The sequence below is a fragment of the Antechinus flavipes genome, chromosome 3 (genome assembly GCF_016432865.1).
Source record: "Antechinus flavipes isolate AdamAnt ecotype Samford, QLD, Australia chromosome 3, AdamAnt_v2, whole genome shotgun sequence".
Lineage (NCBI taxonomy): Eukaryota > Metazoa > Chordata > Mammalia > Dasyuromorphia > Dasyuridae > Antechinus > Antechinus flavipes.
In genome coordinates this window covers 461,124,289-461,147,655 of record NC_067400.1, presented here as the reverse complement: position 1 = coordinate 461,147,655, position 23,367 = coordinate 461,124,289, and the positions used below count along the sequence as shown (strand labels likewise).

Below are 23,367 nucleotides of genomic sequence, written 5' to 3'. Positions count from 1 at the left end.
AATTGGTATTGTGGATGATGTAGATTGTGAAGGACTTAGGAGGGTTCTTTCTGTGCTTTGAGGGGTAAAATAGGGAGAGATTAACTATAGGATGCCACCATAAGATTAGAGCCATGATGTGAACCTAGAACATGAAACTTACTAAAGAGGTTGCTCTTTTTTTGCCCATCTATGGCCTTTTTGTTTTCATGATTGAATTAATCAATGTGTTTTATTTTTGATTACTTATTAGTGTGAGTTTGAAAGAGAAATAAGAACACCTAGAAATCTAGAAATTAGCCAAATTCAGATGTTCTCTGAGTCTCAGGAGACAGAAGCAAACTGATTACACTTATTCAAAAATTTCCAAAATTGACTCAGGTCCTCCATAAAAGGAAGCTATGGTTCTGATATTTAAATATATATGTCCTGCTATAAATATAGGACAGGTAGTATGTGATATAATGGAAAGAGCAGTGGCTGGAATCAGAGGGTATGGATTCAAATGTAACTTTATACTTGATTTCAATGTGATGTTGGGGAAAAAAAATTGCTTAGCTTCTCTTAACCTAGTTTCATAATCTGTAAAATGAGAGAGTTGGACTCACTGCCCTTTGAATAGTCTATCTATATTATAAAATCATGGATCCAGAGCAGAAAGGAACTTTCAAAAGCCATAAAATTATGAAAGGCTCTTCTGAATTCTCAACATTTCCATGTATGGTTGTAGTAAGTCATTTTTTTCAGTCAACCAGCCAGTGATTCAATAAATATTTGGATAGTTAGTAAACATTTGTTAAGGACCTACTGTGCACCAGGCACTGTGTTAAACACTGGGGATACAAAAAAGGACAAAAGATAGTCCCTGTCCTCAAGAAACTCAAGTCTAATGGGGCAGAGAACAAACAACTAGATATCGATCTCTTTTCAGAATAAAATGTGAATAACCTCAAGAGGGAAAGTGTAATGGGCTGAAGCTCGAGTTGATGCACTGAGGTCCCAAGCACGCGAGGCTAAATAGTAATTGGACCATACTCTATTAATATATAAGCTTGGAAAAGAATGGTCCCCACCCACTCTTTGTGCAAGTCTTCATGTGTTGTATAGGAAATGATGATTTTGGTGGGTGGAGGCAGAGGGGCAGAGAGAGAGGGAAAAGAGACTGCTGGCCGGTTCCTGTTGCAGCTGCTCACATTCCTAATGCCCCTTCTCTTCCAAAAAGAATAAAGATTGAAGATTTTCCCTTAACCTGAATTCCTGACTCCAGCTGATTTTAAAATAGGCAGTCATCACATTTGGTGCCCAACGTGGGGAACCCATGACCCTGAGATTAAGAGTCTCATGCTCTAGCGACTGAGCTAGCCGGGCTCCATTCTTTGTACAACATATATATTAATAGAGTATGGTCCAATTACTATTTAGCCTCACATGCTTGGGACCTCAGTGCATCAACTTGAGCTTCAGTCCATTACAGGAAAGAACTAGAATTAAGGAGCACTAGAAAAGGCCTTCTGTAGAATGGGGGATTTTAGCTGGGACCAAAGGATTGTAGGAGACACAGATGAGAAGGGAGAAGGTGCCAAGAAATGCTGAGTTATGTGCTCCCTAAGTAAAGAAGTATAAGGTATGGCCTTTGACTTCAAAAATTCTAAAAAGTATCTGGAAAGCTTTGACTAGCACACATCAAACTGCAAGGAGTTAATTCAAGAGTTCTTAATTAGTACATGTGTATGTCCTTTGGGACTCTGGTGAAACTTTCTCAGAATAATATTTGTAAATACATAAAATAAATTACATAAGATTAAATATATTGAAATAGTTATAAAAATCCATTCATATATCTTGTCTTAAGAACCCCTGATGCTAGTCTTGTTGCTATTATTCAGTCATTCTACATTCTTCATAACTCCATTTGGGGTTTTCTTGGCAAAGATAGTGAAATGGTTTGCCATTTTATTTCTTTCATCTTGCAGTTTACAGATGAGGAAATTAAAGCAATAGGGTTAAATGATTTGCCCAGGGTTACACAATTAGAACTTGTCTGAAATTAGATTTGAACACAAGAAGATGAATCTACTTGATTCCACGCTCTATCCACTGTGCCACATATAGGTATTTGGATTCCCTCTTCCTTTCTTCCTCCTCCCCCACCCCCACTAAGACACTACACAGTGCAATGCATTTATAATAAATGCTCAAAATTATTTTTTGAATAATAACAATGATCTCCTTGATCCCTCTTTCATGGAACATACATTTGCCTATACAGACTTTCCTCAGTCAAGAGTATCTAAATGCAACATTTGAGCTCTTGCTACTAGAATTGGACTCACAGGATAGTAAGATCTGAAATCTGGCTAGGGTAAACCTGAAAAGTTTTTTTTTTCAGAAGTAGCCTATTTTTTGGGGAAAGAACTGTTTTACTATAATTAGTTAAGTGTTTGTGTCTTATATCAATTAAATTATGAGCTTCATGGAGGCAGGAACTACTCCTTCCATATTTTTGGAATTAAGTGGGGAAATGCCAAGAACACAAGAGAAGCCTTTTGCCTACAGGCAGTTAGGTGAGAGAAGTGAATAGTGGAGTCAGCAAGACCTGAGTTCAAATTCACCCTCCTAGTGACCCTGAACAAATCACTTAATCTATTTACCTCCTTTTCCCTAACTAGAAAAAGAGATTTATGAGGCTTACCTAGTTCCCATGGTCATTGTGAGGATCAAACGGAATGTTTGTAAAGGATTTGGCACAATGTTTGGCACACAATAGGCGCTTAATAAATGTTTGGTCCCTTCCTTCCACTATATCCACTACAGCCTTTCTCCTTTTTTTTTTCCTATCTTAAGAAGAGCACAAGTAGCACAAGTCAGCTTGCTGATAACTATCTCTTGCCTTTGGTTGTCTCTCTGGTGTCCTAGGAGGGAGATTATTGCTGACACTCTACCCATCCCAGATCCTAGGAAGGAAAGCTTGAGGTTTACTGCCCCCAGTGTTGTCACGGGGGCAAGTTACTTCTAGGTCCCGCGATTGCAGTCTGTGAGAATGGAGCAAGGTAGGACATCACCCCAGGTGAGGGGCACAGATAAGGAAGAGAGGGGCGGGAGCGGGCAGAGTGGCACTAGCGCCCCTTCGGTGAATGTTTGGTCTCTGGAGAGGCTAGGCTGGCTATGAAGGGGAAGAGGGCTGGTCCTATAAAAAAGAGGAGGAGGAGACAGGAGAGTACCGGAGAGAAGGGCGGGGCTGTGCAGAGTGAGCCTGGCTAGAAGGACTGGGGAAGCGGAGGCGGTGGCAGTGGCGGCTGCTGTTGCCCGGGCTACGGGAGGGCGCTGTGTGCTGGCTATAGTTTGGAGCAGCAGCTGCCAGAGCCAAACCCCCAGAACTAGCCACCCCTTCCATCGCCGAGCCTGCTGTCTTCACGCTCTTAGCACCTCAACCTGGAGCCGAGCTGCGTAAGACTTAACCCTGGAGGGCCTCGTCGAAGAAGGGAACCCGGAGAGCTTAAGTGCGCTCGGGGAAGGGCCTCTTAAGGACCGGAGAAGGTGAGCTGCCCCAGGATGGTTGCTTCGCTTAGCCTGCTACCCAGTTCAGCCCTGCCTTTCTCCTCACTATGCTCGCCCTGAGGCGACTCCAGTGAGCAGGGGCTGGAGGAGAGAGGCTGCTCTGACTGTAAAAGTAGGGTGCTGACCGCTGATCTCCTAGGGTGGGAACGCATCTAGTGCAGCAGAAGGTGTGAGCGTTTACAGCCTTTGGAGAGACAGAGAGCGCACTGAATGGCAGGGCGCTTTGGGAAGAGATAAAGGCCCAGAATCGCAAAGTTTTTCGGGGAAGGGGGAAAACTGAGAGATTTGTCAGGGCAAGTAAGCTCCCAGGAGCCAAATAAAAGAGTGGAAAACTTTATTCTCTTCTTCAGGCGAAGGTTACTTGACTCTCTAAAAGCACAGGCTTGTCTCAAGGATCTTGTGAAGTGCCCCAAGATTTGGGTGATACGTAGAAAAATGTTGAGAATATTGCCTAGTCTGTGTCCAAACGCGTGGTCACCTCGGAAATAACCCCAAATAACTAACTGCACGCTAGAGCTGCCAGGGTGCTTGTTCCTATGGGCATCCAGGATTGAAGACTGCTGAACTGCTTAGTGATTTTAGCAGCTGGAAACAGCCTCTCATATTAACAAGTTTAGTCTCTGCAATTGCAACAGGGGAGGGAGTCAGAAGGGGCTTTGGAAAGCCTCCTACATGGTACATAAACATATGCTATGCTTTCTATTGAAGGCTGACATTTATAAAGGACTTTAATGTAAAAAAAAAAAAATGATGTAGTAGAGCTTAACAGATTTGTGATTGCTCTTTCTTTCCATTATAAACGGGGGGAGGGGAAGAGGTTTGATCCTCGTAACCTCTAAGTCTTTTTTTAAGTTTGCCGGTGATATTCTCTGGACATAAATATAACATGGAGTTAATTATAACCTGGGTAATAAAGGTTTGGGTGAGTTGAAATGAGATACTGCCTTGATTATGGGACACTTTTTATCTTGTCTGCATTTAGCACGTAAAAAGACTTTAATAGGATCACTTTAATTTTACATGAACAAAAACATTAATTTTGTAAACAAAACCCCAGACAGAATATAGTTTTTGTTCACTGCAGTAGATCTGTGTAAAGTTCACACATCCTCAGGGCTTAGGACAGTGACAGAGCACATAATAAGCAATTAATAAATGTATATTGGCTGAGATGTATCCTTTTTTCTTGCAAAGTTTTACTTGACTTAGATTCCACTATATTGACAGCAACGGTTGTTGAAAAGGATATGCTGAAGAATTTAATGTAGTTATTTCATAAATCAGATACTTTTTTTGCAAGGGGCAGATTATATTGCATTTAGGAAGGATTTCTTCAGCATCTTTACATTGTACATCTTTTATGTTGGTAATTATATATCCTAGGCATTTTTTTTCCTGTGCTGCTTTTCAAGTAGGTGAGGTTTCACATGTCACTTACTGACCAGCTTTTAAGTGGAATTTAGATTTGGTAATTGGGAGTAACTGAGTCCTTCTGCCAAAAGCTATCATCCTTCTCAAAACTATTCATCAGTAGCTTGGTGCAAAGAACTATTTTAAAACAAAAGGAATGTGTAAATGGGAGGTATAGGTAGGAAAATAATGAACACATTTGAGACAGAAGAGGAAAATATTGGGTTACTTAATGTCATTGTTCCTTGTTGAACTAATTCCAGAAAGACATGTGTAACTTTAATTAGTTATCATAATACAGAATATGAGAACATTAGAAGGCCATTCTTGGCATTCTCTTCACCAATTTATGCTAAAAAGAATTTTTAATGACTCAAATTCCATTTTAATGTGAAGTTTGTCTTCTTTTTAAAGTATTTTTTTTCTTACCCTTGAAGGGTAATTAAAATTACTATTAAATATGCAGCAATGCTCTGTTTCTTATAGTTATTTACTTATCCTTTAATAAAAATAACTTCTTTGCTACTTTTGCTTCCATAGAGTATATAACGTGAGTTTATTTATATTATTTTCTTTCCATATTAAGTGCTAGATGATTTACTGTCTGCATGTTTCTGGATAATCATAGAAGTTATTTTTTTTTTCTTTAGCTAGAGGATCACAAAGTAGATTTTATTAAAATTTGAAATTAGTCTTGCACATGAATCTGAATTTTGGAACATGAAAATTTGTCTTTCCTTTTTTTACTTGGTAAAGTCCCTTATGTAAAGGTTTTGCATTAGGATCATGGGCTACATATCTATGGAAGAGATGCATACAGCCTGATCACTTCAGATGATTATGATCTATAGTTTACATAGATTATAGAATTTGTAATAGCCACATACTGCCCATACTAGATGAATGTTAGCCTATCTCACTTATAATTCTACTTCATGAGCTTAGAGCTTATTGAATGAACTTTTAATCAAAAGCAAAAAAGTTCCATTCGTACTCATGAATAAAGTTAGAGGTAGATTTAAGGTTAAAATAGAATTTGACTCCTCATTTTCCAATTTATTTTAGTCAACCTATACCTCTCATCATCTAATAATAACCTTTCAAAGTTTGAAAAAAACCTATTTGATTCTAAACCTAATGAACAAATATTTAAAGAGAAATATTCAAAATATAGCAAAAAGTTCGTATTTTGTTTTCATTTAATGCATTTTAAATAATTATGCCTAACTAGAATAATTGTATATACCAAGTCAATGAATTGATGATTGCCTTTTGATTCCACAGTTATAGGATTATAAACTAAGTGCTCAAAGGAATTTTAGAGGCCATCTGGTGCAAATCCTGTTTACAGGTGGGGAAACTGAGAGTCAGAAAATAAAAGTGAAATGTCCAAATTTATTGTTAGGTCTGATTTTTTGTGACCATGTCTTGTTTCCCTGGTAAAGTCCCTTGTCATTTCCGATTCCCGCTCATTTTACAGATGAGAGAATGACTCAAACAGGGTTATGTGTCTTACTCAGGGTTCCACAGCTAGTAAATGTTTGAGTCCAGTTTTGAACTCAGGAAGATGAATCTTCCTGGCTTTAGGCTCTGTACTCTTCCCACTGTGTCACTTAGCTGTCCCAAGGTCACATAAGCAGTAAATGATAGACAAATGACAGACAAGTTCAGCTTTCCCATTGCATTGGTCTGCATTATAAAATCACTTGAAAAAAGTTTGCCCTATAGCAATATTATTACTAGTTAGAGACTTAAAAATAAATTTCAAAGCTGAAGACAAAAATCCAAAACCGGTAGATTGTGCAATGTATTTCTTTTCCATGACAGTTCATTCCCAGCCTGTTATCTTTTAGAGATTCTGACAATAATAATTAGGGTAATTGAAAGGAATCATATTTTCTTCTGGAGCCTCAAAAGTTTACTTGTGGCTCTCTCTAGCCTTTTAAAAAGATTTTTCAATTTAAGGTAAAAATGCCCTAGCATGTATATGAAGCAAAATTGTCATGAACACTAATCAGCCTAAGTGAGTATTATTAAGGGGCTCCTCAATCAGCTTGTCTAAGTTTTAAAGGAATGGTGAGTATTTAGCCTCAAGAGAAGACAGCAGGGGGTTATGAAAGAAAGTTTTGTAATCTCCTCAGGATATATTTTAAAAGAATAGTTTAGATAGCTATATTTGGAGAATGGAAGAGTGCAATTTTCTCCAAAAAGGGAGATGTGGTCTTTTAAAGCCCCTTTCACATTCAAATTGATGTTTGCTCAGAATTTAGGTAGGGTAGGTTCATAAATTCTTTTGGTATTTTAGTGATTTTATCATCATTGGGCCACAATTTTGAAAACATCAATGTATCCTATAGTGTAAAAATGATATCTACTCATTAACCTAGGAAACTCATTCATCATTGGAGGGATAGAGTAATAGGGAAGAGAGTTAGACTTGAAAAACCTTGTACTGATTTGATTTTTTCCCCCAAATTGGCATGATTTTTGGAACTTGACATTAGGTCTTAACATTTTTGAACTTTGAGTGTTTGAAGATATTGCATTTGGCAGTAGAAAATTTTAAAGCTTGTAGAAATATTTCATGATTGCAAAAAGGAAAATCATTTCCATCTCTAGGCCAACATCAATATGTGTAATACAGCACACCTCTATAAGAGTTCCTAGGCTGCATACATATTTGCTAGTTACACAATGCCACAAGAACGTTTTATAGCTGAATAGAGTGAAATTGAAAGCTAAAATATGACAGTAGAGACCATAGGAGATGCTAGTGGTTGTAATCCCTCCTGAAGATAGGAGTACCCTATATTTATGATTCATTTTGCATCACTTGACATTTAGGACTGACATTTGTTTTTAATCCATTTATGATTACAGTCTAGGTATTAAAATACTAAAGCCTGTATTTATAGCACTGGCTTTACCTCAACACTGGTTTTTATAAATTGTGAGCATGCCAGTTTACATTAAAGTTGATTTTAAAAAAATATTTCAGGTTATTGCATATTGGAAAAAATGTAAGGGATGAATATGGCTTCAATATATAAAGTTAATATATGATTATTACATTAAAATGGTTACCTCTAACATGGACTGCATCTAGTGGCTAATAAATCAAGTGTTTGTTTGTTTTTTGTTTGTTTTTTTTTTTTTTAAAGAAAGGATGGAAAATAAAGTAAATGATTTGTTCTGAAAATTATCCTGGCTATTTGAAATACTCTTTTAAGATTCACATTTTGGGTCACTGGCAAAATTATTATGTACAGTTCATTCTTGGAAATATGAAATCAAAAGACTATGAAGGAAAAGATGCTGTCAAAATAAAAAATAAATATAAATGTTAAGCATCAATAACTTTGCTCTCTTAAATAGTTTAGCTCTTCACAAATCAGCTAAGGATCAGTCAGTCAGTAAATGTGTTTTATGTCCCTTTTTCTTGGGTGGCTTATAGGTATTTGTATATTTAAGTAAGGGAGTTGGAGGTATAAATTTTTTAAAATAAAAAAAAAAAGTCTTGTTCTTTTCCCGTTTAAAAAATGTGGTAATGGGAAATAGATGCATTATCAGCCCAAGTTATAATGATGGGAAATCTGGATGACTTATTTACTAGGTAGATAAGCGCAGGAGAATGCTTTCAGAAGGCAGGAAGATCTTAATTCAAATCCTGGCTCAGATGCATACCTACTTTATTTATGTTGATGAGTCAGTCAGGTCTGACTCTTTGTGATCTCAATTTGGGATTTTCTTGGCAAAGATACTGAAGTGTTTTGCCATTTTTATCTCCAGCTCATTTTACAGATGAAAAAACTGAGGCAAACAGGGTTAATTGACTTACCCAGGGTCACACAGTCAGTAAATGTCTGAGACTGGATTTGAACTCAGGAAGATGAATTTTCCTGATTCCAGTCCTATCTACAGTGCCATTTAGCTGCCAATGATCCTGGGTAAATAGCTAGAACTCTCTGTCCACCCCAGTTAACTAATTTATAAATGAGAATAATAATGCAACTATTTCCAGAGTTGTTGGGAGGATTGAATAATATATTAAAATTACCATATAAATAATATTATTATGATTACATTCTGGCTTATGTAAATCAAGTCTTCCAATCTTGCTCTTCTAATCTCTTTTTGATGTGATTGCTTAGTACAATAACAGACAAACAAATATCTAACAGAAGCAACAAAGCATAATCAGAAGGATTGGCTTCAGGAAGGAAAAGATTTTTCCAATGACCTACAATACTTACTGCTGCTTTGTTCCTAGTCATAAAGGAATAATAAATGCACAAGGTTTTAAGGAATTAGGAGATGTGTGACATCTCTAAGTCATTGACACTTCCAGTCGCAACTATTTGCTCTTTGAATACAATTGTTTTAAGATTAGTCCAACCTCTCTCACTCATATCATTGGTACTGATTCCATACATAGATTATTATTGGTTTTGTGTCATTTCCATCTCCTTTTGGGCATTTTTTTGGCAAGGATACTGAAGTAGGTGGCCATTTCTTTCTCAAGTCCATTTTACAGAAAACTGAGTCAAATAGAATTAAGTGATTTACCCAGGATCATACAGCTGGGGACTGAGGAGGCATTTGAACTCATGAAGATGAGTTTTCCTGATTCCAGGCTTAGCACTCCATCTACTGCACCACCTAGCAAAGACTATTATTCTTCACAACCCCTCTCTCCCCAAGAAAAGAGTAGACTGATTAGGAGAGGCATCATACAGGATGAATGTGGATTTGCAGGATCCACCCACACAGCTGCACTTCTAACCAGCTGCCCAATTCTACATAATCACAATCCTTTCTTACCCTATAATTCTTTATAACTTCACTTTTGATGTCATCAAATGGACACTGAACAATTATATATATATAAAGTGTTTGAGAAAGATGTCTAGCAGCTAAAGGCATTTCAGTAATTTTTTGCTTCATTTTTAACTTTCAGTATTATTACTTTAAAAATGCTTGACTTTTTTTGCCCAGTTTTCCCTCTGTTTTGAATGCCAAAGAAATTCATACTGCATTTCATTTTATTCCAGGAAATTCAAGTTCATACTCCTGACACTTCATCATAGCTGAATTACTTGCAAAGTGTCCCTTGGTTTTCTCTTAAGACATCAGTCTCTTATGGAAATGTTATATACATATATATATATATACATATATGTATATATATATGCATTTGTTAAAATGTCCTTTTTATAATCTATCTCATTCAAGAAAGGATAGTATAGAAAATTCAATTCAATCCCTTCATTTTACATATGAGGAAAGTGAGGAACTAGAAAGTAGAGTAGTCACTGTAATAGTCCAATGTCCTTTCATGAAAATCCATTTTTACTGTCTTAAGTAAGCACATCACCTTTGAGCTTCTATTCTGTGTCCTTTGGGAGGAGTAATTATCTGATTGCCTTCCAAAGGATTCTAATAATAATAATACCTTATATCTGTAGAGAACAATTTTCATAATACTTTCATATGCATTATCTCTGTTGGGCCTTATAGCAATCTAATGAATTAAGGATGATTAATAGGGCTTTCTCCCCTCTCTAGAGAAAAAGAAACAGGTATAAAGATGCTAAGTGTTTTACCCAAGATCACCTAGCTAAAAGTGGTATAACTAGTAAAAGAATAAGAGAATGATAAATAGGATAGGGTTAGTTTTATTTTTTGCTTTTTCCCGCCCAATGCTATTACTGGAAGATTTTCTTTTTTGGGAGAAATGCCTGTCTCCTTAAAATGTTAGGCATGAATAGCTAGTTTTGAATTCTTCATTCAGCTCTCTATTTTGGTCCAATTTGGCATGTGTTAATGAAATAAGAGAAGATGTTTCAAAATAATAAAATAACTTTGTTAAAAAAAATCTCTTCTAAAATAAGGCATTACCTTAATTTGGATCCATATAGGCTATCATTTTAGCAGGCGAGGGTGTTTGGGGATGTATGTGTATAAGTATGATGTGCATGTGTGTGTGTTGGTACCCCCATTAGCTTTCAAGAGCAAGGGCCAAAACCAGGTTTTAGAATTGGTTCGTGATCGTTAGTATTTCCCCCTCCACTGATCCTGCCCGTCCACTCCCCACAGAACCCAGGATAATACTCTATACAAAGTGAGTGCTCAATTGACTGCCTCACTGATTGATTTTATTAATTCTTTTGTCTCATTCTATAAAACCAACTCTTTTGATATTAGGATCTTTATATACAAATTTTAAATTTTTATTCTTAAAAGATTTTTTCAAAATTAAAATGACAAATATTTTTAATTGTTAAAAATTTGTTATTTCATTAACTTGTTGGTACTTTTTAATAAAGTTGGATTAGTGAGGGGAATCCTGGACTTGGAATCAGGGGCCCTGGTTCAAATCCTGATTCTTTGATTTGTGTGAACTTGGCTAAGTCAGCTTCTTTGGATCTCAGTTTTTTTTTTTTTTTTTTCTTTTTCAAATGAAAATTTAGATCCTCAAGGTCTCTTCCATCTCTAGGCTATAATCTTGTTATCTTGTGATGCTAAAGAAATGTTAGTAATCTCGAAGTTGAATTTTAAGGCATTGTGATTTGTTTTGTTTGTTTGTTTGTTTGTTTGTTTGCTTGTTTTTCTACTTGTGTATTAACAACCTTAGGGAACTAGGTGATTAAGCAATTAAAGCATCAGAGTTGGATGCAAAGCTTGTTCTTTTCTAAACACTATTACTAAAGGTCTCCTAAGGGAAGATAAATTAATTTATCTCAAGTTCTGATCAAAAAATACCTGTTAACTATCCTACGTAGTTTTCACACTCTATTTGACTTGTTAAGACTGCCAACTTGATTCTGCTTTTTTCTCTGAATTCGTGCTGCCTTGTTGTGATGTCCCCTGGCTAACTAGCCACAGCTAAAAAAATGACCTTTTCTTTCTATGCTTGTATAATTTGCTTTATGTGGGGAGGAAGAAAACTAAACAGGATACTTTGCTTAAGGTATGAACTTTATTCTTTTTTTGGAACATAGGATCATCTTTTCTGGATCTATTTGTTTTAAAAGCCTCTGCTTCAAAGAAAACCTGGACTTTCTTTCTCAGCTTCTTTTTCAATATTGCAACTAGATGGACACCTAGGAGCTATCTGTTAAACAATTTTTTTTTTCCCTTTAAGAAGATCTCATCTTCTTTTGCCACCGTGTAGATGTGAACAAATTAGCTTGATTTGCTTTGCAAATTAGTATTCTAAGCATTCTGGAAAAGAGAAAAATCTCTCTCTCTCTCTCTCTCTCTCTCTCTCTCTCTCTCTCTCTCTCTCTCTCTCTCTCTCTCTCTCTCTCTCTCTCTCTCTCTCTTTCTCTTTCTTGCCTGTCTGTCTTTCTTTCTTTTAAATTAGATTGTTTTCTCTTTCTGAATTACACAGGTCAGTGTCTCAGCTTCAAGTTGTCTATGAAAACACTCAGTTTACCAAAAATTTTTAATGCCTTAATGATTTATCTTCCTATATCCCTTTACTTCCACATTTGTAAAAAGAAAGGGTGAAAGAATTGAGTTGATCATTTCTGGGGTCCCTTCTAACTCTAAATCCAATTATCTTATGATTCTTATATTCCTTAATTTTCATATATACTTAATTCACATACTTATGTTGTGCATCAAATTTCACAAATGCCCACTGTACAGATTTACTTCCATTGACTGTTATGTCCAAATGGACAAGTCAAACAAGTTGTTTGACTGTCTTTTTTTCACTAGTGAATTGACTGGTTGTTTGACTCCAGTGACTTCATTAATTGATTGTTCTGACATCCCAGAGGCATAGCCTAAGTTCATCCTTACATGGGGGATGAATTGCCTTTGAAGTCAGTAGTACTTTTCTTTGTCCCTGTTTGAGATGTGATTGTCTATTAAGTGCCCTATGCTCAATAGTGATTTAAAACAGAAAATGAAAACGAAGGTTAAAACCAATTGGAGTTTTGAATAAATATTGTTGGCAGAATAAAGTCAACTTTTCATTGCTATGTTTTAAAAATAAACTTTGGACATTTGTTCATGTTGACTTTTTAAAATGGTCTCTTTTAAATGATGACTAGCAATCATATTGTTGAATTTGAAATGATTATTCAAAGTAAATCTGATCATATTTAAAATTTAAAATTTTTATTTTCTTTGATTTTAGTTTTCAGATTGGGAATATAGTTCATCAAAAGATATTGGGGATATATTTCATCAAAAGAGATGGAATCTAAAAGATCTTCAAAAGAAATATTATTCACCATAGCATTTTTACTAGCACATTTGGTAAGTAAATGTTCATTCAACTTTTTCATTTGAATGTGATGAAAGAAACATAATTAATATAATGTGGTCTAGAGTATTTTCTATTATTGCCTCAGATTCTTTTGTCGTTATTTTAATTTTTTTTTTTTTTTTTTTACTTCTGTGGTAGACATGAATGAATAAAAAATGGACAGAAATGTCCAATCTTGACTTTGGAAGACATTATTTAAATTCTTTTCTTTGAAATATAGAGGAAATCAAATAATTGGAGTAACAACATTTTTAGCCCCATGACAATGATAAATTATCTTGTGGCTCATAGAAATGTGCCATACTCAGCACGAGTCAGACCCTTCCTGACTAGAGTATTATTTCCAGTTCCGGACTACAAGACTTATAAGGTTTGTGGAGGACTTGGAAAAGGTTCAAAGAAGAACCATTAAGATGATTAAAAGTGTTGGAAAATAGACCCTATGAGGGAAGTTAAAAGGAACTGAAATTTATTTCATCTGGAGACATAATAAAGCAAAGCTTAATAATGATCTTTGAATATATGAAGGGTTATTATACAGAGGATAGTAACTGTCCTCCTTGGAGAACAGAGAATGAAGAAAGGGGGTTAAGCTACTATAAAAAATTCAGGTAGACATATGGAAAATTTGCATAAAGCTGTTAAGCATAAGCAGTTAAAAAGGGAGGCTGTGTGGAACTTTTCTCTCTGAATATCTTTGAAACATAGCCTTTTTTCATCTAAATTTAGATGAAACTAAGTCACTCGCCTTAAACAAAATGACAGCCCATCTGTTATAGGATCACAGATCTTGAAGGTGTTTTTGGTCAAAAGGCTGATTTTACAAGTCAGAAAACTGAGGCCTGGAGAATGACTTGTCCAAGATGACAGAGGTTTTAAATAATAAGGCTTCTGCCTAAAAGCATTCATTGAGTATCTTTTGATACATGGCATTTCAATGAGGCATTATACCAAATAAGTGAACATAGACCTTGCCCTCTTCAAATATCCATGATCCTGTGTAAAAATGAAAAATGCATTTGAAGAAATCACCCCTATATTAAATATAATCAGAGGGGAACAAAAATATATGAACATAATTATTGACTTTCAGGGGATGACCAATATAAAGTTAATTCATATCACAGCTGAGTACTCTGTTATCCTAGTTTTCTCTGAGACTTTCAAGTCTGATTTAATTTTTGATCACACAGATTTAGAGCTAATAGAGTCCTCCTTTTGAAAATGGCATAGAAACCAAATTGCCTTGATTGAAAGTTTCTTAATTTAAGACTTACCCTAAATTGTGGTATATGAATGTTATGGAATATTATTATTCTGTAAGAAATGACCAGCAGGATGAATACAGAGAGGCTTGGAGAGACTTACATGAACTGATGCTAAGTGAAATGAGCAGAACCAGGAGATCATTATATACTTCAACAACGATATTATATGAGGATATATTCTGATGGAAGTGGATTTCTTTGACAAAGAGATCTAACTCAGTTCCAACTGATCAATGATGGACAGAAGCAGCTACACCCAAAGAAAGAACACTGGGAAATGAATGTAAACTGTTTGCATTTTTTGTTTTTCTTCCCGGGTTATTTTTACCAGTTCTTCCTGTGCAACAAGAGAACTATTCGGTTCTGCACACATATGTTGTATCTAGGATATACTGTGACATATTTAACATGTATAGGACTGCTTGCCATCTGGGGGAGGGGGTGGAGGGAGGGAGGAGAAAAGTCGGAACAGAAGTGAGTGCAAGGGATAATGTACAAAATTACCCAGGCATGGGCTCTGTCAATAAAAAGTTATAATTATTAAAAAAAAAAAAAGACTTACCCTTCCCAAACATTCTATTTATCTCAAAGTAAATTAGTACGATAACTCAATAATGATGAGAATATAATTTCATATTTATATAACATTTTATGAAGAACTCAAACTATTTCAAAACCAATAATTTTTCACCCAACTAGAATAGGCAGGAGTAGTGGACAACACTGGAGAAAAATAAGAAAGACCTGAGTTCTAATCCGGTCTTGGGACACTTACTAGCTGAGGAACCTTGGACAAGTCATTTTATCTTTTCTTAACCTAGGTTTCCTCACCTTTGGAATGGGCATATTAATCACACTTACCTCAAAGAGTTATTATGAGGTTTAAATGAAATCATATGTGTAAAGTACTCTGCAAACTTTAAAACACTTTACAGATTTCAACTTTTTATCCAGTAATTTTCAGAAATTATTTCCCAAAGCCAGCACCCAAATCCACAAGGGCAAGTATATATTGTTCTTTCATGAATTCTCAGTAAAATGTACACTTTGTACACTTGGAAAGGATTGAATTTGTTTCAGCAAAACTAATGGCAGTTACATTGAATCCACTTGGAAATTTCTAATGAGTCATTGCAAAATCCTGTGTAACTGGCCATCCAAATTCATTATATTTGCAAATGTATCCTCTTACTTGCAGATCAGAGAATAGGGCTGCTGTTAACTTGGAAGATTACAGAGCAGAAGAATGCTGAAACCCCCAGAGCCAGGGAAGAATAGCTCTCTCTGCATGCCCCATTCCTTTCCTAGACATTTCCTAGGCTCCAGACATTCTCCTTAGGCTGTAGAGCCCTTAAGGACATAATATATCACTTTTCACCCAAATTGTCTGAAAATTGTCTGAGGAAAGTAGCAATTCTGCTCTGGAGTTGAATAAACTGGCTTCCAAGGAGAGAAACTTTCCTTCTTCTATGTTAAGGGGAAAGAATGGTCTTTCAAGTACCCTGAAGAATTAGGCTCATTGACTTATTCAGCCCATCCTAAATTGGCCTCTTTTCAAAAAGTGAAAATGAGCTTTATTTCTTTCTCAATTAGCATTTCTGGGTGTGACTGTAGTTATTTCAGACAGCTTTATTACAACAATGCCTTGAATTTTTTTTTTTTTATTTTCTATGCAGAAGGGCTCTAGATACTTTACTGTGAGATGTATCTTTGAGAACAATTCACTCTGAATTTTGTGTGTATTTTTTTTTCCTTTTAGCCACATAGAATAATGTCTGAAACAGGAGACTGCAGACAACAAGAATTTAGGGATCGCTCTGGAAACTGTATCCCCTGCAAGCAATGTGGCCCAGGAATGGAGCTGTCTAAGGTACATTTATTACATCTATAATAGAATGATAGCTAAACTCTTCATCAGTTTTCTTTCCCCAAAATGCAAGTATTCTGGAAATTTATATAAATGTGATCAATTTATCCTGTGTTTTTTAACCAAACACCACAGTTTTTAAGAACAGAAATTATTTTTCTGTGCATCAAACATATACAAGATATGAGTTTTGGAGGAAGATTTTTTTTTTGTTCAATTTTAATTGCAAAATAGGCCCTCCCATCAAATAAAAGTTATAAGATTAAAAATAATTTTTTTAGGTAACATCATTTTGTTGATATGTTATAAATACAATCTTTAAAATAAACACAAAGTAAATAAATATAGACATGTATTCAGTGATATAATTGTCAGCTTTTCTCCTAAGGTAAATGTTTTTGATGGTAGTAGAAATGAGAAATGAATAATCTACATTCTACTTTGAGCTTCAGGGCTCAATAATAAGCTATGTATAGTAAAAAATTATTTTATTTGTGGAATTGAAGGATCCCTTCAGTAGTACATTCCATCCAAACTAGATGAGGGTAAACATTTTTTTTAAAATTAAAAAAAGTCTATTGAATTTACCATAACTGTTTTATATTATAATTAAAATAAACATATTTGCTTTCATTTTTTAAAATTAAAATTGAATCAAAAGCATTTTGTAAATGAAGCTTTTTTGACAATTTTGAGGTATAATAGTATTTAGGGAAAATATAGACCAGCAAAAAATTTTGATTCTCCATTCTCCTGGATGCATATTAAAAAAGGTAGGGCATAGTTCTTTTCCTTGACTCTTTGGGAGACTGACTAGCTAGTTGGGGAGCTTTTAAGTCATTGATGTATCTTCTTGTGCAGTAGAAAGCATCAAAGTCTTCTTATTCAAAAAGACACAAACAATAGAGTTTTTCCTTTGTTAAAAGTGACTAAGTCTGGCTCCTCCAAAGAGAAGTGCTCTCTACCCACCGGCTTGACTATTGTTCAAAGACTGGTTTTGTCATTCATAGATTTTTGATCAATGATCTACAAACAGCAGGAAACAAAGAATTATGCATTGAACTAGTAGTTTCATGGGAGGCAGCTTCTTTGGAATTGGTGTGTTAAATAAGTAGGGTGATTTAAACATCCTGTGTTTTACATTTGGTTTCGAATTATGCGTTCTTTGAACTCTGTGAAATCCAGTAGCATTTCCAATAGATAATTTTCCTCTTCCAATTCTCAAAAATATATGTTCAGATATACATTTTGATATTGTGTATAATATGTAGACATGTAATATTTGAAGAGTAAATTTGATCAGGAAGTTGCTTTGTTTTTTATCAGATAGGAAGAGAAGACTTGAGAATCCAATTACTTAAGGTGTTCCTCAGGAAAACATTCCCTCTTAGTAAGGTGGGAGTCAAATTTTCATAAATTCTGGCTAAAAAATACCGAAGTATTTTGTAAAAATATATTTAAAATACACAAAATATTTGGGAATCATCCTACCAATAACTGTAAAGATTCAATTACAAAATAGTTCCAAAAGTAAGAAAGATCAGTGTAAAGAGTTATTGCTGGGGTGGGGGGAAAACATTTATTGCTGGATTCTATTGAATAATAATGAATGAGACCAATTCATTTACAAACTCTGTGCTATGCCAGTCAAACTTACCAAATGGGTCCCTTGTGGAATTAACTACAGAATTCATTTGGAGGAAGAAAAGATATAGAATATCAAAAAATATAATGGGAAAAGGCACAAATGAAGAGGAAATAGCACTTCCAGACCTCCAAACCTCAAACTCAATCACCAGTCCCATTTGGTAATGGTTAAAAAATAAAAATGTACATCACTAGAACAGAATAAACAAAGAATAAACAGAAATAATTTAACTCAAAAAAATTCTGAAAACATATAAATTATTCAGACTAGATCTCTCTATTTGATAAGAACTGCTGGGAAAACTGGAAACCAGTTTGGCAGAAAGTAGGTTTAAATCAAAATACTATGCCATATTCTATGATAAATTCAAAATGGATACATGACCTAAATTTTAAAATTTAAATAGTAAAAAAATTAAAAGAAAAATAGAGTATACATCTTTTATTTATTTCCTATTTATCCTGTGTATAATTTGTTTTACATAATGGTTTTCATGTATTTTCTCATAATAGCTTGTAAGTTCCTCAAGAGCAGAGACAATCTTTTGCCTTTCTTTGTACTTCGAGTACTTAACACAGTGCCTGGCATATAGTAGGTACTTAGTAAATGCTTGACTGATTGCTAGAAGATGAATTTTTAATTAAATGGGGAATATACTCAATTACAAGAAATGCAATATGTATTTTTGATCAATAAAATTAGAAAGTTTTTGTACAAACATAAATACACTTAGGATAAGAAAGGAAGTGGATGACTGAAAGATATTTTACATCGACTATGTCTGATAATAATTTTTATCTAATAACTGTATAAACATGTATACATATATTGGATTTAATATATACTTTAACATATCTAACATGTATTAAACTACCTGACATCTAGGGGAGGAGATGGGGGAAGGAGGGGAAAAGTTGGAATAGAAGGTTTTGCAAGAGTCAATGTTGAAAAATTACACATGCATATGTTTTGTAAATAAAAAGCTATAATAATAAACAAAAAAAATAAAAATAATTTTTATCTAAGATATGAGAAGCAGCTAATAGAAATGAAACCTAAACAATTTAAAGTCCACCTTTACAATTTGAATTAAATTTATTAACTTTTACTACTGAACATCTCCATAAAACTTTGACAAAAGACTTCTAAAAAAAAGCACAATGAAATTTTGAAATCTCTGTAACTTTATATTAGATCAAAGTTGTTATATTGAATAAAATAATCGCTTTTGGAAAATTATACTTCTGCATTTTATTTAATCTTATATGTATGTGTGTGTGTGTATATATATATATTGTTTCATGCAATATTTTTGGGTGGAAATGACAAAAAGGGAAATCATTACAAATCTTGGGACTTTTGTAATGCATTTCTAGATAAAAGTTTTACTTCAATGCTTCATTATAGCAAAGAAATGATCCTGGTATCTTGAAGATTGTATCTATAGAGCACGAGTTTCCATCTTGATTGAAGAATCTTTGAATCTTAATCAGATCACAGACTCAATCTCTTCCAAAGACCAAAATAAATGGGTACAGAGAGGTTTTTAACCATAGGCTGGCTACTAGGTGATGAGTTCTTCAGTCATGTGAACTCATAGAACAAAAACAAAGGTGGGGGGTGGGGGTGGGAGAGCGATGTGGAATATTTACTAACATTTTCTGAATTTGGAAACAACAGGATAAATTGGAAAGGTTTGGTTTTTCCATGTTTTGTAAGAACAGTAATAACTTTAAAGACTTGAGTGTTAGGTTTCAATGGAATGTACAAATATATTCCATATTATTTTATGTTTCTTAGAATATAATGTTTGCTTCATAGAGTAGTTATTTTTTTTAAAGTGTTTCCATGGGTTTTGTTATCAGTGTTAGAGAGTCTATGGGCATCTTCATTAGTACTAAGCAATTTTTTAAAAAATTGTATGTCAAGATTAAAGGCCAAAGCCGAAGTAATACATGAATCCATAAATTATTTTTATTTCATGCCTCCTCTTCAAAAGATTTTTAACTTTCATATCTTAGTTTCTGTTCTTAATAAATTAAAGTGGTAAGTGAGCCCTACTACTGATGTTAAATGAAAAACTTGTGAAATTCAAAGACAGTTGAGAAAATGCAAAATACATTTTTATTTACTAGTTAACTTAAAATCAAGGTAAAAAATTTCTCTTAATCACTCTAAGGAAGAGAAATCTATAATTAATTAATTTGTTCATTTTTCTTCTCTGTTCCTCAGACTAGGGTTTTATCTACTACATATGACTTTCCTATGAAAGAAAAATAAAGTATAAGTATTTTTATGTAGGTGAAAACATTTAAAAGATCAGCTTTATTTAATTTGGTTAATTATTACTTTCAGGCTTTAGGTATAAAAGAATAAGTCCTCTTACTAAAAAAAAAAAAAAGCCTTAGCTTTTTTAGCTAAGTTTTATAACAGTTTAGCAGTTTTATAACATCTGTACATCTTTTAAATTTCTGATTTAAAAAAAATGATTCTATGGATAACATCCTAAATGAGATTTTTACTTAAAAAACTAAATATGTAGTTATAAGAGAGGTCTTCTTATTTCCTTTTTATGAAGTACAAAAAGAAAGAACTCTTTTAACTTTTCGATTGAAGCTTGAGATTATGGTTAGGCTAAGTGTTTTGAATCTAAAAAGTACAGTAAACAGCAGCATCTTTAAGTAATTTATGGGAAAGTGGAAGTACTGGATCCAATTACTGAAGTCCCACAACTAAAGTTACTTTGACATGAAAAAGACAGCACATTTCAGACAACATGGAAAGCTTACAGAATAAGCTTTCTTTGCTTCATTTTCTTGTCCTAAACCATGCTTCTCTATCTATAGTAACATCAGCTTTTCTGCTTACAATTATAGTCTGATTATTTTTTAATTCAAAGTTTATGCCTATAGCTTAAACATAGGTCATAAACATCTTGCAGGTGAGAGCTAGGTATACCTAAAATTTCCATCTGTGGTTTTATTACTCCTAATTATTATTTTCTTTGGAAGTTTTTCAAGTCTTTATTTTCTTTCAAGGTGTCTAGGATTAAATTTTTACTCTTGGGTTTCTGCCTTTAGGGTTCTTAGTAGCAGGGTTGAGTTGGCTTTTTTTATGCTACTGGTATACCATTCTTCTTTGGAGGAAGTGGGAGCTTTGGTATCCCACTACCCTTCATGGTCAGTGGTTTTTCCCATACTTCTTCCCCTTTCTTTTCAATTACTAGGTAGTAAGAAACCTCAGCAGCAGTTCCTGATTTTAAACTTAGTTTTTTTTGATTATTTAAAAAATTAATCTTTGCTACTTCCAATACATTTTTTAATTATGAAAAAAGTACTTTGAGGAATATATATTCCAGCTTGCAGAGTTATATGAATTCAAAAGGTGTCTCTTATTATTTAGCAAACCTTAAAGTTCTCCCAAAATTGGTTGGAGGTCTTGTTTCATCAAATGAAGAAGCATGTTAAGTCCTGCATGGCTTCCTCCTTCAACATTTTGCTTTGGGCAAATGATTTCCTCCCTCTTTTGGAATTTTCCAATTTTCTTTTATTTTCATTATTATCTCTCATTATATAGTCTTTACTTCTTAAAATTCCCCTTGATCTGAGGTTTCTAATCATTTTTGTGTCTTTAACCACTTTGGCAGTCTGGTGAAGCTTTTAAATCACTTCTTAGAATATATTTTAATGCATAAAATAACAACACAAATATGATTACAAAGAAAACAAGTATGTTGATTTGCAGTTTAAAACAAAGCAAAACAACCAAGTTTACAAAATTCAGGATTAAAAAATCGCTTGCTCTATTCTAAGACCATACAGTTTGATGATGACCAATTGGAAGAAGTCCAAAGTTTTGCCTTTTCACTTTTCCTATTATACCCTTTGATGATGTGATTTCAATAGATCTTTAAGGGTCATGAGTTGTTTCTGGTTTCATTCTGCATCTTACCAAAGACCTTTTCCCAAGAAATTTGCTTAATAACAATTCAGAATTAGTATTCTACAAGAAAAGGACTTCCAAATCACAATAATTACAAATTAAATATTTTCACATGTAAAGACTATGTATATATAATTCACTTAAACAATACTTGAAGATTTACAAAATGCTCTCTCCACAATAAAAATTTCAAATAGTTTGCCAGCATTATCCCTCATTTTATAGAAGACAAAACTGGAGTCTTAGAGAAGTGACTACTTTGTTTCAGAGCCTTCCTTTGTGTCTTCTGAGCTTAATACATGGTTTGGAACACAAATGGTGCTTAATAAATGCTTATTGATTTACAATACAACACTGCCTCTTGCAGAAACCAAATTTTTCTAAGAAGCCAATTCACTTCAATCTGTCTAGTTTCTAGATTCTGAAAAGAAAAATGATGATGCTTTTTAAAAAGTGATAAGCCACACTATATTAATAAACCAAATTAATTTGCCGTTGTTACTCAAAAAATACATTACAGATTTTTGGCCCAATGAAGTCTAGCTTAACTAATGTATTCCATATTTGACCAGTGAGGGAGTGTGAGTTGCTTTTCAGTCATGTCCAACTCTTTGGGACCCTAGTTGGGGTTTTCTTGGCAAGGATATTGGAGTGCTTGCCATTTCTTTCTCTATCTCATTTATAGATGAGGAAATTGAGCCAAACAGGGTAAAGTGACTTGCCCAGGGCCACACAAATGCTAGTTCGCATTTGAGACCAAATTTAAATTCAGGAAAATGAATCTGCTTGATTCCAGACCCATTACTATATTAACCATGCCTCCTAACTGCCCTATAGTTTATAATTATTTACAGAACTAATCATTAATATTTTTTCTTTTTGATAAATGTGGATCTGGTGTTTATCTAAAGATTAAGAATATGAAAAGATGTATAAATTGTTCTACAAGCAGAACATATAGTTTGTACAACTTTCTGTATAAGTGAATTGGCAAGATTTAAGGAAGCCATTGGGCATCCTTTCAATTCAAGAAAATAAACAAAATTTTGGGATTTGTGGGAGAGCATGATATTGTTTTCTTAAAGTAACCACATTAGACTTTTAATTTTCACTGTCTAGAATTTGCCCAGCCATGACTGTGCCTCTTCAGCAAGTATTCCATTTTAAGTCCTAAGTGCCAGCAGTGTACTTTTAACATGAGCATCTTCCAGCTGTAAATCAGGAAACTAGTTTTGCATGAACCACTGGAAACAGTTGGGCTTTGAGTCTTTGGCACTGTTTTCAAAGTCAGCTTTTCTAACCAATTATTGGGATAACTTGTTAATGTAAAAAATTAACTCATAAACAACAGCATTCCTTCTCTTACTTAGGTGGATGTCTATCTATTTTCATACTTTTTCAGTTTACTTCTCTT

At 34.2% G+C, this 23,367-nt stretch overlaps 1 protein-coding gene across 2 annotated transcripts in view; it reads left to right on the top strand.

Annotated features, from left to right (window-relative positions):
• The window catches only part of TNFRSF19 (TNF receptor superfamily member 19), a 96,404-nt gene that overhangs the window by 8,895 nt on the left and 64,142 nt on the right, over nucleotides 1-23,367 (top strand). The window contains exons 1-3 of one of the 2 annotated variants that reach the window (XM_051986571.1): nucleotides 3,265-3,516; nucleotides 13,097-13,218; nucleotides 16,256-16,366. In XM_051986571.1, coding sequence (XP_051842531.1) covers nucleotides 13,156-13,218; nucleotides 16,256-16,366 — 174 coding nt within the window. In that variant the 5' untranslated portion in view covers nucleotides 3,265-3,516; nucleotides 13,097-13,155. Of the gene's footprint in view, nucleotides 1-3,264; nucleotides 3,517-13,096; nucleotides 13,219-16,255; nucleotides 16,367-23,367 lie in introns of those variants that run through there. The other variant, XM_051986572.1, reaches the window with a different exon arrangement.